This window comes from Chroicocephalus ridibundus, chromosome 9, assembly GCF_963924245.1.
Source record: "Chroicocephalus ridibundus chromosome 9, bChrRid1.1, whole genome shotgun sequence".
Lineage (NCBI taxonomy): Eukaryota > Metazoa > Chordata > Aves > Charadriiformes > Laridae > Chroicocephalus > Chroicocephalus ridibundus.
The window spans coordinates 6,364,664-6,376,776 of record NC_086292.1 but is presented as its reverse complement, the minus strand read 5'-3'; the positions used below and the strand labels follow the sequence as shown (position 1 = coordinate 6,376,776).

At 51.7% G+C, this 12,113-nt stretch overlaps 1 protein-coding gene across 2 annotated transcripts in view; it reads left to right on the top strand.

The window, feature by feature from the left end:
* The window catches only part of GABRA3 (gamma-aminobutyric acid type A receptor subunit alpha3), a 79,936-nt gene extending 68,142 nt beyond the window's left edge, over positions 1 to 11,794 (top strand). For both annotated transcript variants that reach the window (XM_063345884.1, XM_063345883.1), the window contains exon 10: positions 3,325 to 11,794. In XM_063345884.1, coding sequence (XP_063201954.1) covers positions 3,325 to 3,654 — 330 coding nt within the window. In that variant the 3' untranslated portion in view covers positions 3,655 to 11,794. The remainder of the gene's footprint in view (positions 1 to 3,324) is intronic.
* The last annotated feature ends 319 nt before the right edge of the window (positions 11,795 to 12,113 follow it).

Genomic DNA, 12,113 nt, shown 5'->3' with positions numbered 1-12,113 from the left:
CCAAGGAGCAGGTGCAGAGAACTAAATTTCCAGCAGATTATAGGCAGAACCAGTAGTTTCCATAATTTAGAGGTTCAGCCATTAGTTTCTCAACAGAGAGGCTTGAAGACAAGAAAATTTAACAAAAACGCTATTATTTTCCAGTATGTGTGTGGTGGAAGAACTTGTCAGACTGCAATATCCAGGGAACATATTTATCTCTAGACTAGCTTTCACAGCTTTTCCCTCAGGAGAGCGGCACAGAGACAGCTTTCTGCAGTGGTTCAGCCTCCCTGTGCCCAAAGAGGGCTATAATTGTAGATGTTTTAAATCGGACAAGTTTTCAAAGCGAATGTGGGGTTTCCTCCTGTTTTTCCACTCTTCTCTTCTGTTTCAGTAGGACTCCTCGCAGATAAAGGTGCAGGGGGAAGGCTGGGGGCTACTTTGCAGCTGACAGCAATGAGCACGTTTTTGCTTTGGTTGGTTGTCAAAATCTCGCCTGAAACACTTAGGGGTAAAGCACAGCCCGGTAAACTTCAGGCTGAACGTTTTTTTTCTGACGTCTCAGGAGCAGAGCACACCCAGGGCACGTGCCTCGGCGTAGGCAGCGTGTGCTCTGGGCGCTTCCCAAAGGCTACCCAGGCTCCCAGCTGTGACCAGGGCAGAAGACTCCATAGGCAGCTGGGAAAAGGCTCCCCAGCCTCTGCCCTACCTGAACAGCCTGATCTGAGGTCCAGAGAAGCCCAAGTTGATGCCTGGGGGCTCTGGCCCACACTAATAAGAGCAGCAGCTTGCTATCACCACCCACAGCGTCCACATTTACCCGACTTTCCTCCGTTTCAGCCTGCTGGTTTCAGGTGCCTTTGGCCAGGCATCATCTCGGGTCCACTTTCCAAGCTCTGGGGGCAGAAAAGGTAGCCAGGCTGAAAGCGTCCTGTCACTTGTAGTCATCTTATCCCTGTTACAAATCACGTGGCTGATTAAGACTAAAATAATCACAGGGCACTTCAAATTACATTCTGCGAACAACAATCTGTTTTTCATTTCATTACTGATTATTAATTATTGTATTACCTCCTGTAGCTGTGTTAATAAGTAATCATACTTAAGCATATTTAAATGTTTTAAAAGGTGAAACGTCTTTAGTCCTTTATTTGCTTCTTGTCAGCTCTTTAGCAGGAAAAGTTCACCTCCTGTGCAGGGGGTACAAGTTAACATGGCTCTAATGATTGCAGAAATCAGCTGCTCAGTTAATCATTAAAGAACAGAACACTCTCGCCCATAAAAGACTATGAATATGGTCTGATCGGTGGTTTGGTCTGATGGGGAGTCTGAAGACATTTAAACCTCCTTCTAATAGCAAGTTAATTTCTGTAATTGCTGGCATTATTACGAAGCTGCGGGCCTGGTTATGATGTTATTGGAGCGGGGTTTAAAGACGGCACAGAAGCCTGCTTTTAGTGTCCCTCTGAAAAATCACTGTGGAAAATTCATTTCCTAAGGTAACCAGAAATATCCATGGTAATTGTGGATACATTTAAAATGGAAGTACAGCACGAAAGCTAAAGCCCTTGGAGTATCTCTGAAGAGCAGACTGGGCGAATCTGGCCTTTCCAGCTTCCAGTGCTGCCCAGTGATGGTGTCTGCTATCCATTCCCAGGCTAGTGTGGGGAGACGAACAGGTCCTGCTGGCTGCATGCTCTCCCCTTCTCCTGACGGCCACTTTGTACATGTTCCCTCACACGTACGTCCAAGACTGTGCCAAGAACCCCTGGGAAATGCCTGGATGAGCCTTACCTTGTGTTGCAGTTGCTTTTGAATAGAAAAGTCACAACTTGTTCTGAGTTTAGATATCAGATTCCCACCATGAGTCATCGCTGGGTCTAGTGCTGCCTCTTGGTGTAATTACAGCGGACACCACATGGAGTACCTGAGCGCTGGGATGTGTAGGGTGCCTGATGTCTGCATATGGATAGATTTCATTCAGTTGGCTTCTCCTGGTAGACCCGGATTGCTTTATACGATATGGTCTACAGTGCAGCTGGCCTCAGGTCCCTGACAGCAACAGAAGATCCCCAGAGTGGGGCCAACACCTGCCATGACTTCCTAGCTCTGTTTTCCTGTCCACTCATCTTCATTAACGTCTGAACCGTGTGTCTTCGGCATCTTCCATCATCCTTCAGTACATCATGTCTGACACATAAGTGCCTCTTTTTCCATTTGCTATGCAAGCTCTCCTCCTTTCAACCAAGGACAGCGTGGCTGTCCCTGGAGCCTCGTGGGAGAGATGCACTTATCTCCCTTGATTTGCAGCGACCCGTAGATATGAAGGCAAGAGGAAAGGCTTCCCTCTGCCCTATAGTGCCATGTTGAGGAATCCTGAAATCCAGGGTTAGTGCAAATGCCTCCTATCTATTCTGTTTCTTACCTGGGTCAGTCACGAGGTGCTCGAAAGGGTCCCAGAGGCATTTTGGACATCATGATGTTAAATTGCGAGGCGTTCCTGTGAAGTATTCAGCGGACTGAGGCAGTGGGTGATATGGTCTCGTAGTATGGCGCAAAAACATTGCGATGCTGTCACCCACATTCTTAAAGCCACTGGCTTTCTGCTACAAAAAGAAAAGAACTATAATCCTCTGTGATGTCTCCTCCTCTCACCTGACCCAGGAAGCAGGCCAGCAAAGCAGAAAATCAAGTTCCTCCCCCAGGATGACCACAAAGGGTGTCCTTCTTTTCTAAAGACTACATTCCTGCATCATCTCTCCATGGCTGAACCTCACGTGCAAGAGAGGACACTGCCCAGTTGAGAGAGAAATCAAGGAGTCTGTATAGTTTGAGCCTGCATTCACTTATACTGACCTGGCAATACGCAAGATAGACCTGGCAGCACTCGGCCAGTCAAGGAGTCGGCTGTCTGGGGCAGCTACTGCTCGAGTGCAGCTGCACACACCTTTTTATACCACTGCTGTGATCTAAGGGGCTGCAAGGAGGCTACAAACCCAGCTATGTGGCTTCAGTTGTTTTACTTGCAGCAGGACCTAGCTGCCAGGACCTCTTTGTGCCACGTGCTGCATGCCAGGCTTACACCAAGTAGCTGATCCACCCTAGTCCAGCACGTCCTTAATGCTCCAGCAGCCCCTCAAGTGGCAGATGTCATGGGTTCTGGCCATCTTCTCACCACATCTTCCTTCCCGTCCACAATGTCTTCTTCTTGGTCTCTTGCTCCTCACACCCTTTTCCATCTTCTCATCCGGGCAAGCAGGTAAACTCGGAGAGCAAAATGTTCTCCATGCAATTCTACAATCGCTTCATCTCTATTATGTTTTTTTCTTCCACCTTCCCTAGAAAAAAGAGCCAGTGGCACTAGCGAAGAAAACCAACAACACCTACAACATTGTTGGCACCACATATGCCCTCAACATTGCCAAGGACCCTGGCCTGCCCACCATCTCCAAGAGTGCTGCTGCCACTGCTACTGCCACCAACGTACCCCCCAAGATGCCCCGCATAGAGGAGAAGCTCCCAGAGAGTAAGAAGACATACAACAGCGTCAGCAAGGTAGACAAGATGTCCCGCATCGTCTTTCCAGTCCTCTTTGCCATTTTCAACTTAGTCTACTGGGCCACATACGTAAACCGGGAGTCAGCTATCAAGGGAATGATCCCCAAACAATAAAACCGGTCACACAAACCTTCCATCAGTGAGCACCATCCAGGCAGGAATTCTCCAGGGCTTTCTTCTTTCCCGTTTTGTTTGATTATTACTGTTCATTTGATATTACTATTCTTACTATTAGATTGTTATTTTATAATGTAAACAAAACTGTGATTTTAATTTAATCCCGTATACTTTAGTTTTATTTTACTTTGTCTCTGATGATGAAAGGAAAAGAAAAAAAAGAAGGATCATAACAAGTTGTGCCTCTAACATCGTGAGTCTGATGTCCACCATCTGTCCGAGTCACCCTGTGCTTCCATCTCTCCTCCTCCACCTCCTGCCGTTCCCACGGTCTGCATGCTACTGCCATTCCACGCTCCGCTCTGCTGGGGGCTGCTGCTGCAGTCCGCCCCCCCTCCTCCTCTTCTGCGATGGGCTGCCCTAGCATGGTGGATGCTCCTGGTGGCCTGGGCTCAAGGATGTGGAGGTCTCCCGAGTCGGTCAGTCAGTCAGTCAGCCAGGCTGCTCTTCAGTGCCTGGCGCTTTGTGCGAGGTGGTGCTCCCCGGGCTGTGGGTGCAGGTGAGCTGGTCCATTGAGGGAGCAGTGTGGCATGGGCCAGCTTGTAGCCCAATGCCTGCTGGGGGCAAACCCACCACTGCTGTGACCAATGGAGCCATTGCAGGGGTGGAACAGGGTGGCAGCTTCTTATGGGTATCTACAGGGCTTCTTCCTCTCTGTCTTCACCAAACCCAGCTACTGGTTTCCTCCACCTCTCCCTAGACAATAACAGGTGAGAAAGGTCTTGTCTGTCTGCCGTCCTGCACTCTTGGGGCAGCTAATGGTAGAAGATGGGGTGGTTCCTACCAGAGAAATAATTTTTCTCAGGGTTAGCCAGGAAGTCAAGACAGGAGCTTTATAATGCCTTGGAGGAGAATAGTAGCTGTGGGGCCGCATGCATTCAGCATCAGGACTGGAAGCCATAGAGTTCGTGTTCAGATGGGTGGTTTATCACTTTCTCTTAGCCCCATCCCCTTACTCTTCTCTGTCCCAGCACCTTCTTCCAGCTCCCCATTCATCTTGCTTGGGCTGCTCAGCAGCCCTCAGTACTATCTCACTGCTGGTGGGTGGGTTTAGGCAGAGAAGCCCCTACCTTTCAGGTGAGCCACACTGATGGGGAGGAGCACAGCCCGGGGAAATCCAGCTCACGGCACATCCCTGCGCTGGTGCACCAGAGCAGCAGGGATGTTGGTGCAGGCTGTTTCCTGTGGGACACACCAGGGGACACTCTGCCACCTGTGGGGATGAGTTGGGGACAGTCAGTCCCCAAGTATCTCCCTCCCCCTGGTGATCAGATGCAGCTGAACATCCTCAGCACCATGGGAGAACAGCAGAAAGGGCTCTTTGAAACAGCAGGGTGATACTGCTGTCCCAGAGAACTATGTAAGCCAGCTGCCATCCCACAAAGCCATTGAGATAAGACCCAACTCTAACTCCTGCATGCTCTTCCAAGGAATGCCCTCCAGTGCCTTGGAGAGAGGCGCTTTCTCCCTTCCTGGCCACCACAGTCAAGGACCCAAACCAGTGGTTATCCCCTTCCCAGCAGCAGCACAAGACGGTGGCATCCAAAGCCATCTGTCCCCACCTCCCTGGTGCCCAGGCCCATGGACACACTGTCCTGCTACAAGGAAGGACATCCTGTGCCTGGTGAGTTCTTGTCCCCAGCCTGTGGGCAGCACTGATCCTGCCAGCAGCCCTGCTCCCAGGGCAGGAGGCACCCCCTCTTTCCTGGGTCTCCCTCTGACCCTCCGGCTGCCCCCATCCCGAGCTGCCCCTGGCACCTTTCGGGTGCATGCAGCCAGGCTGAGGCCCCAGCACCCCCAAGGTGATGTCTTCAGCATCGCTTTGAGCCACTGTGCCATGCTTATCTTCCCCCTGCCTGTGCAGGGACGGGGCTGAGCACAAGGCGCAGGATTTGCCCCACCTGGAATATCCATGGGGACGGCAGGACGGAGCGGTGAAGACCGGGGCATTTAGTCCTGCAGCGTGGGTGGCATTGGTGCGTGTCCTGCCCGTCCCTCACCAATCTTGCTGGCTCAACAGCGGTGCAGTCGCTCCCCCTGCCTACAGCTGCGGTGAGGAGAGGAGCTCGGAGATCTTTGGCTCAGCCCCGAGTGCGTTTGGTCCACAGGCACATCCACACCAGCAGGCAGCATCGGGCAAGAGGTGGCAACCTCCCCCTGAGCTGATGCTAAGGAAACCAGCTCTCTCCCCATCCTCCCCCCCGCACCCCCCCGGCATCCTCACCCCAAACCGCCCGTGACATTTCTGCAGTGCCTTTCATCCCCGAGGGCTCCCCGCTGGGTGGCGAGGAGGGGAAAGCCCGGGAGCTTTCCCGCTTTGCACCCAGCATCGTGTTGGAGGAGCAGAGGGAGGGTGCACCGTCCCCAGCCCTTCTGCCGGACAGGGAGGGGGGGGACATGCTGGCACTGCTGCTGCCGCCACCCGGCTCCGACAGCCATACCGCCCCAGCGCTGCCCCACCGCGGCACCGTCCCCTCCCCACCGAGACCCCCTGCGCTCCCTCCACGCCAGCACCGTCCCCTCCAGCAGCGAGTGCCATTGCTGCCACCCTTCTGCTCCCCGGGCTTTCCAGCGGGACGTGCTACGCTAACCAGCCATGAGGCTGTTTGTTTTGGAAACTACTTGGATGTCATTTTCTTAAATAAGCTAGATGAAGTGTATCTCATCAAACATTCATGTCACTATAATACTCAGGCCTAAGTGAATGGAACAGAAACCCTATAAAAAGCAAAACAAACACAATAAAATGGTAACAAAGAGTATATTGTGTTTACTAACGGAATTACATCAAAGGCAAGTTTAAATACGGGATCTGGTGACTTAGCTGACTTGAGCTGGCCCTGGCACGGGGGTGGTGTCCGCTAGCCTGGGCATTCCCCAAAAATCTTCTCTAACCCGAGGGCCACGTCCTACTGCGCGTCGCCTTCCTATGTGTTCCTGTGTCTGTTGGTGCCTGCTTCGTAGAGCTCTCTGTAAATTGTCAGGTCTTGCCGTCGGCGTCTCAGCAGCCCGAGCACCCGCGGGCGCTGCCTCTGCTGCCCACGCGGGGCCACGCAGGCTCAGGGCGACAGGGTGATGCTCGAGGTGCTGGGGCTGGACCTCTCTGCGGTGCCGGGCACAGCATCGGGGCAGCCCCCGGGCCTCCTCCCTTCCTGCGGGTGATCCCGTCTCTCTCGCCGAACTGTCGGGGTGAATCTCCCGCCTGTCTCTTCCCCCAGTCCTTCCCTCCCTGGGACGCTGAGACTCTCGTCCCTCCCCCGGACACAGCCCACCGAGCTGGCTTGCCGGTGACATCCGTCTGCTGGCTCATCTTTTGCTCTTCCTGACTCCAAAAATTTTTCTCTCTGCCTGATAAAAGGCTGCCTTCCTGGATCAGCGTTCGCACGCCTTGAAAGCCAAGTCTATTCCTACCAAAGCCTGGCACTGGCTCCGAGTCTTTTTGCCAGCTGGAAGCAGAAATACCGGCATCCTTTGGTTAAAGACAACAAACCAAACAGGATTTGTAGTTTGGCTTCCAAGCAAGGAAGCATTTCGGGAAGATAGTTATAAATAAGTGGTTTAACATCTCCTGCCAGCAGACATCACAGAGAAGATAATGTTCTTTTTTTTAAAATCTGTCAGCGGCTCAAATTGGGACGTTTCCTTCCCAGCTAACGTGAGGCTGCTGATGGGGGCTCCGTCTAAGGGCGCGCTGGGCCAGAGCTAACCTAGCGTCAGTTCTGGGGTTTGCTGTGATAGTATCTAAGGGCTCCGTTTTTATAACTGGTCCTGTGTCTGTACGTGGCCATTGATAGTCTCATCCACAGTTGTGCACAGAGCAGGCACTTCATTTCGCTGTGACCCTCAGTACGCCCATATTTCTTTTCTTCTGGCAAGGCCCAAAGCCTCCTTGAGGCTTTGACTTGATGAGAGTCTCCCGGGCAGGAATGAGAAGTCTTTGAGGGTGATACAAATGACCTGTTCACACTGCACTCCTGTTTTGTACCTTGCACCACCTGGGACGCGCAGAGTGCGGTCCAAGCCTGCAGTCGCGTTCCCTCTGAAAAGGTCAGAGGGAAGTTTTGGCGCTGGCAGCTTGTCTCTTCCCTCCTCTGAAACCGCACACAGGGCAAAAGCAGCGCAGCTTTCGGGAGCTCCGCACCCCGGGGAGACGGGGGATGGTTCGGCTGAGGTCCTGCACGCGGGCAGGGCAGGCAGCCGTGGTGGCTGCAAGCACTGTGTTAGTGCTGTGCCATCTCTGCCGGGTGACGTGAGAGGGGTGGAGGAGAAGTGGTCCCTCAGTGGTACCCGTTCTTCTAAAGGGCTGGTGGAGTTACCCCCATACAACGTCTCGAAAGCTTCTTGGACATCACCGAGCAGGACTGTGACACCCGAGACAGAGCTTCCTGGTTCTCATCTGTGCACGGAGCTCAACATAAGCAAAGCTGGCTTCACCACCCCCTAGGTTTTACAGACAAGTGCTGTGGCCAACACAGCTCACCCCTGTCCTCGTCCGTGCCAGCTCGGTGGCACTGGCAGGGTTCTAGTTCCTTTGCTGTAGGACATCCCCTGTGCAAGCAGCCCCCATGCTTGCTGTTCCCAGACACAAGCCACGCATGCAAACACGGTCACGAGCAGCCTATTTCTGCAAGCCTATCCTATGGACACAAGGTGCATTCATTTCTCATCTGCTGCCTTGGTTTCTTCTGTCCATATCTAGGCTTCCTTTCAGCCGTCCCTTGGGGAGGATTGTAGGGCTGCATCACATACCAGGAAGGGGTTTCTCTTGCTGCAGATCACCTCGCATGGGAAGACCCTGTGTTCTGCTAAGAACCTCTCTCAGACCTTCAGAAACCTGGAGCTGTTGCCTCTCCTGAAGGGTGCTGTAGAAACGGCCTCTTTGCAGTGCTCCGTGCAGTAGCTGGAGGAACAGAGCAGTTAAACACCCATTGCTGTTAAACGAAGGATCGCAGTCAAAGGCAAGCGGCTGTTGAGGAGAGGTACCGCGCTCTCCCAGGTTGCCAGGGCAAGCCATGAGCAGGAGAGGACCATGCAGCTCCCAACGGCCTCACCTGGGGAGTGGTTTGGCAGGGATGTGCTAGTGCCCCTCTTCCACGTGCTTGGTCCTGGGGGTGGTGGAGAGCCAGCGTGGGGCTGTGGGACTGGACCATCACAGCACGCAGCATCAGGCCAGCCCTCCTCACTCCAGGCCCTGCTCCCCAAATTGTATGCCTCTCTGGGACCACACTTTAACCCACACCACCAAATATCTCTGTGGATTTTGCAGACTGGAGAGAAACAACATTGCCCTGGCTCCTTGGTGGCCGTTGGGGGTGGGGAGGGCTCAGCCAGGGTGAGGGGCACGTTCATGAAAATATAAATGCTCTATTAATGTCGAAGTAGGGAGAAAAAAACCCCAAACAATTCACCAATCCTCTCTCCATATCAAGCTAAACTACTCCTGAAGGCGTTTTTGGCGAGAGGCCACAGCACAGATGAGATTGATGGCTTCCAGGTATAAATATTTACTGTTTGACCTTGTTATTGTTCAGTCAGCCAAAGGTTTTTACATATATATATGCATGTATATATTTATGCTCACAAACTCTTTCAATCTAAAAGTCAAACCTCCTTCTCTTTGAAACAGAAAATGGCCACTTTCAATTATTTTACTTCCCTCTCCTTGTCTTTGCTAAATCATCTGGAAGGAGGTGCATCCCTCTCCGCTGGTGCTCGGATGGCTTTGGGAGGCACAGGGAACAAAGGGAGCAGGGGAGAAGAGCCTCTCTCCGCGCCGGGGTCTCGGCGCAGGCTTGCTGCCTGGACCAAGGTCACTGCTTTCAGGAAAACATAGTTCCAAATATCACAACTTTTCTAACACAGCCCTTCTCCTGCCCCGGACAGTAGGGTGTTCCCAGGAAGGCAGCATGGCTTTTCAACAGCTGAATGCCGTAAGCAATTAGTCCTCACCCCGTAGCACAGCCAGGGAACGTGTAGCTGAGCATTGCAAAGGGATGTGAGGTCTCCAACCTGAGCCTGCTTCAGGAGGGAGCACAAAACCTGGTGGGATCCATTCCAGCTGTCCCTGGGCAGAGGAACACCACAGGTAGGAGCTGCACTTCAGCTTGGGTTCTTCTGCGAATGAAAGGGAAATGCTGGCGCTTGGCCACTGCTTGCTGCTCGTCCAGGTGGGATGTGCTGATACGTGACCATGTGCTAATTTGTGGGAGGGGTCAGCAAAAGCGTAGGCCTTTGCTGCTGCTGTGTCCTGGACCCGCACCTGACCTCACCTCAGCACAAGCAGGACCGAAGACAGATGCCGGGCAGCCCATGAGCAGTGGGGCCACGGCGAGTGAGTGATGTGCAGCCCCTTACTGTCACCCCTTTTGTCTCGCTGTCTTAGCAGAAACGTTTAGGTGGTGATCCTGCAACTGCACTCGTAGCGCCTGTATTCCCTTCTCTGCTGCTGGAGAAAGGCTCTCGTGGTCAGCGGCGATCACCACCTGTGTCTTGTGGTGTCCCAGCCATGAGAAAGAAGGACGTCGCCACCCATAAGCAAACAAAGCCAGCTCTCTTTCTGGCTTTATTCCTGCTTCCCACCATGGGAATCTGTGCTGCTTTAAACAGCAGAGAGCCTTGGGCTTGGATTAGTCCTAATATTTGACCTGTCATCCTCCACCACAAGTGGGAGCTCATGAAGCTCTAGGACAGAAGATGATGTTCTAGTTACCCTTTCCTGTTCTCCACTGTCCCAGTCCCCACCAGTGCAGATCTCTTCTGTACACAGCTTTAGCCATCCCATCTTCCTAGAGAGGGAAGCCTGGTCCCAGGTTTGCTACGTGAGCCAGGATGCTCCCACAGTCTTTGAAGGCTCTTGGCTCTTCTCTTCAGTCCTGCTTGAAGGTCCTGTCAACTTGATAAGTCCATTGGCTCCTGTTGCGCTGCTAGCAGCGCTCTCTTTCTCCTGAAAAGTCTGATTCCTCCCGTCTTTTTGCAGGGCACCCATCAAACATAATGTCAATCATAGATCGAACAATTTGATTTTTGCAACCACAAAAAAGTAGGGGCAGGGTTGGGAAACCTGAGTCATTGCCACGTTGCCTTTGCCAGGCTGTATTTAGAGTTGAAGGGCTCCTCTTGGTTGTCACGAGGGAGCTTCTCAGCCCACCAGATCTAGTCAGGTGGCCACAAGTATCCCGTCATCAACTAGATTTTCACTGTCAACGGACTTGGGGATAGCCACAGGTGAATGTCCTATCTGAAGGTGAGGGCACCTGCTGCTTCTTTAGCTGCAGCCGTGGTGCCCAGGGTGGGGGAGGGCTGCGTTCGCATCACGCTAGGGCAGCCCATCGTGGGAAGGAGCACACCGCAACAAATCGCCAGAGAATCTGCCCATTTTCACTGCCTCAGGTTCAGTCTGAGCCCCGGTATGTCTTCTGCTGTGTTTTCCATGTTGTGAGACTCTCTTTACTCCGCTATGAGAAAGAATCTAGCCGGCAGCAGTTTAATGCATGACAATCCTGTTATTACAGCTGTAAATAATTAACAACTAGAAAAAAAATGCGTTTTTTAAAATTTTTTGTTGACTTTATTTTCTCTATTGACTAGCTGGTAGCCACTTTCTTAAGGGATTTCTCACGGAAACTGTGACCTTTCTTCTCTCTGTTTCTCTCTCTCTCACTTTCTTTCTCTTTCCAAGATTTGTGTTTCAAATGCTTTTTGGTGCAATGTTCAATGCCTGTTTGTATTTTTGAATCGTATTTTTCAACCTTTGCCGGAAAAAAAAAAAAATTTAAAAAATTGCCCATTCTAATTGGCAGGATTTTGAGTCCTGCGATTTTTTTCAGCTTTTAGCTTTTTCAATAAGTTAAAGCAACAGAAAAATGTCTCCAAAAATTGCAGTGAAGTTCTGAAGAGAGATTAGAAAACATCAGAAATGAGAACTACATGAATAAGATCAGCAAGCTGAGTGGAGGAGGAGGACTCTTCTAACCACCTACTAACCTCCTGATCTAACACACAAGGCGGGACTAGACCTCTTCACTGAATTAAATCACTCCGCTTTTCCACTCTACCCACTCTCTCGAGCTCCGATCAAAACAAATAAAAATTCATATTTTAAAAAAAAAATCTGTGTCATTGTTTTTCCCATGGTCTGTTTCTCAAAACCAGATGATGTTGGCATACAAAGGGACGGAGAGCCCGGGGAGCCAGTCCTCTGGGCTTCAAGCCTACCTGCACATCTGGGAAATTTGTCCCAGTGACGAGCAGACAAGCTACCCATGAAAAAATCAATATTCCAGTGGAAAATAAAAGAGCTTGAAAATATTCCGTGGTTCCCATCATGTCACGTTTAAAATACTTTCCCTTCCAATGGCAGGGGAGTGGAGGACACAAGGTATGTTCACGGCAGAATG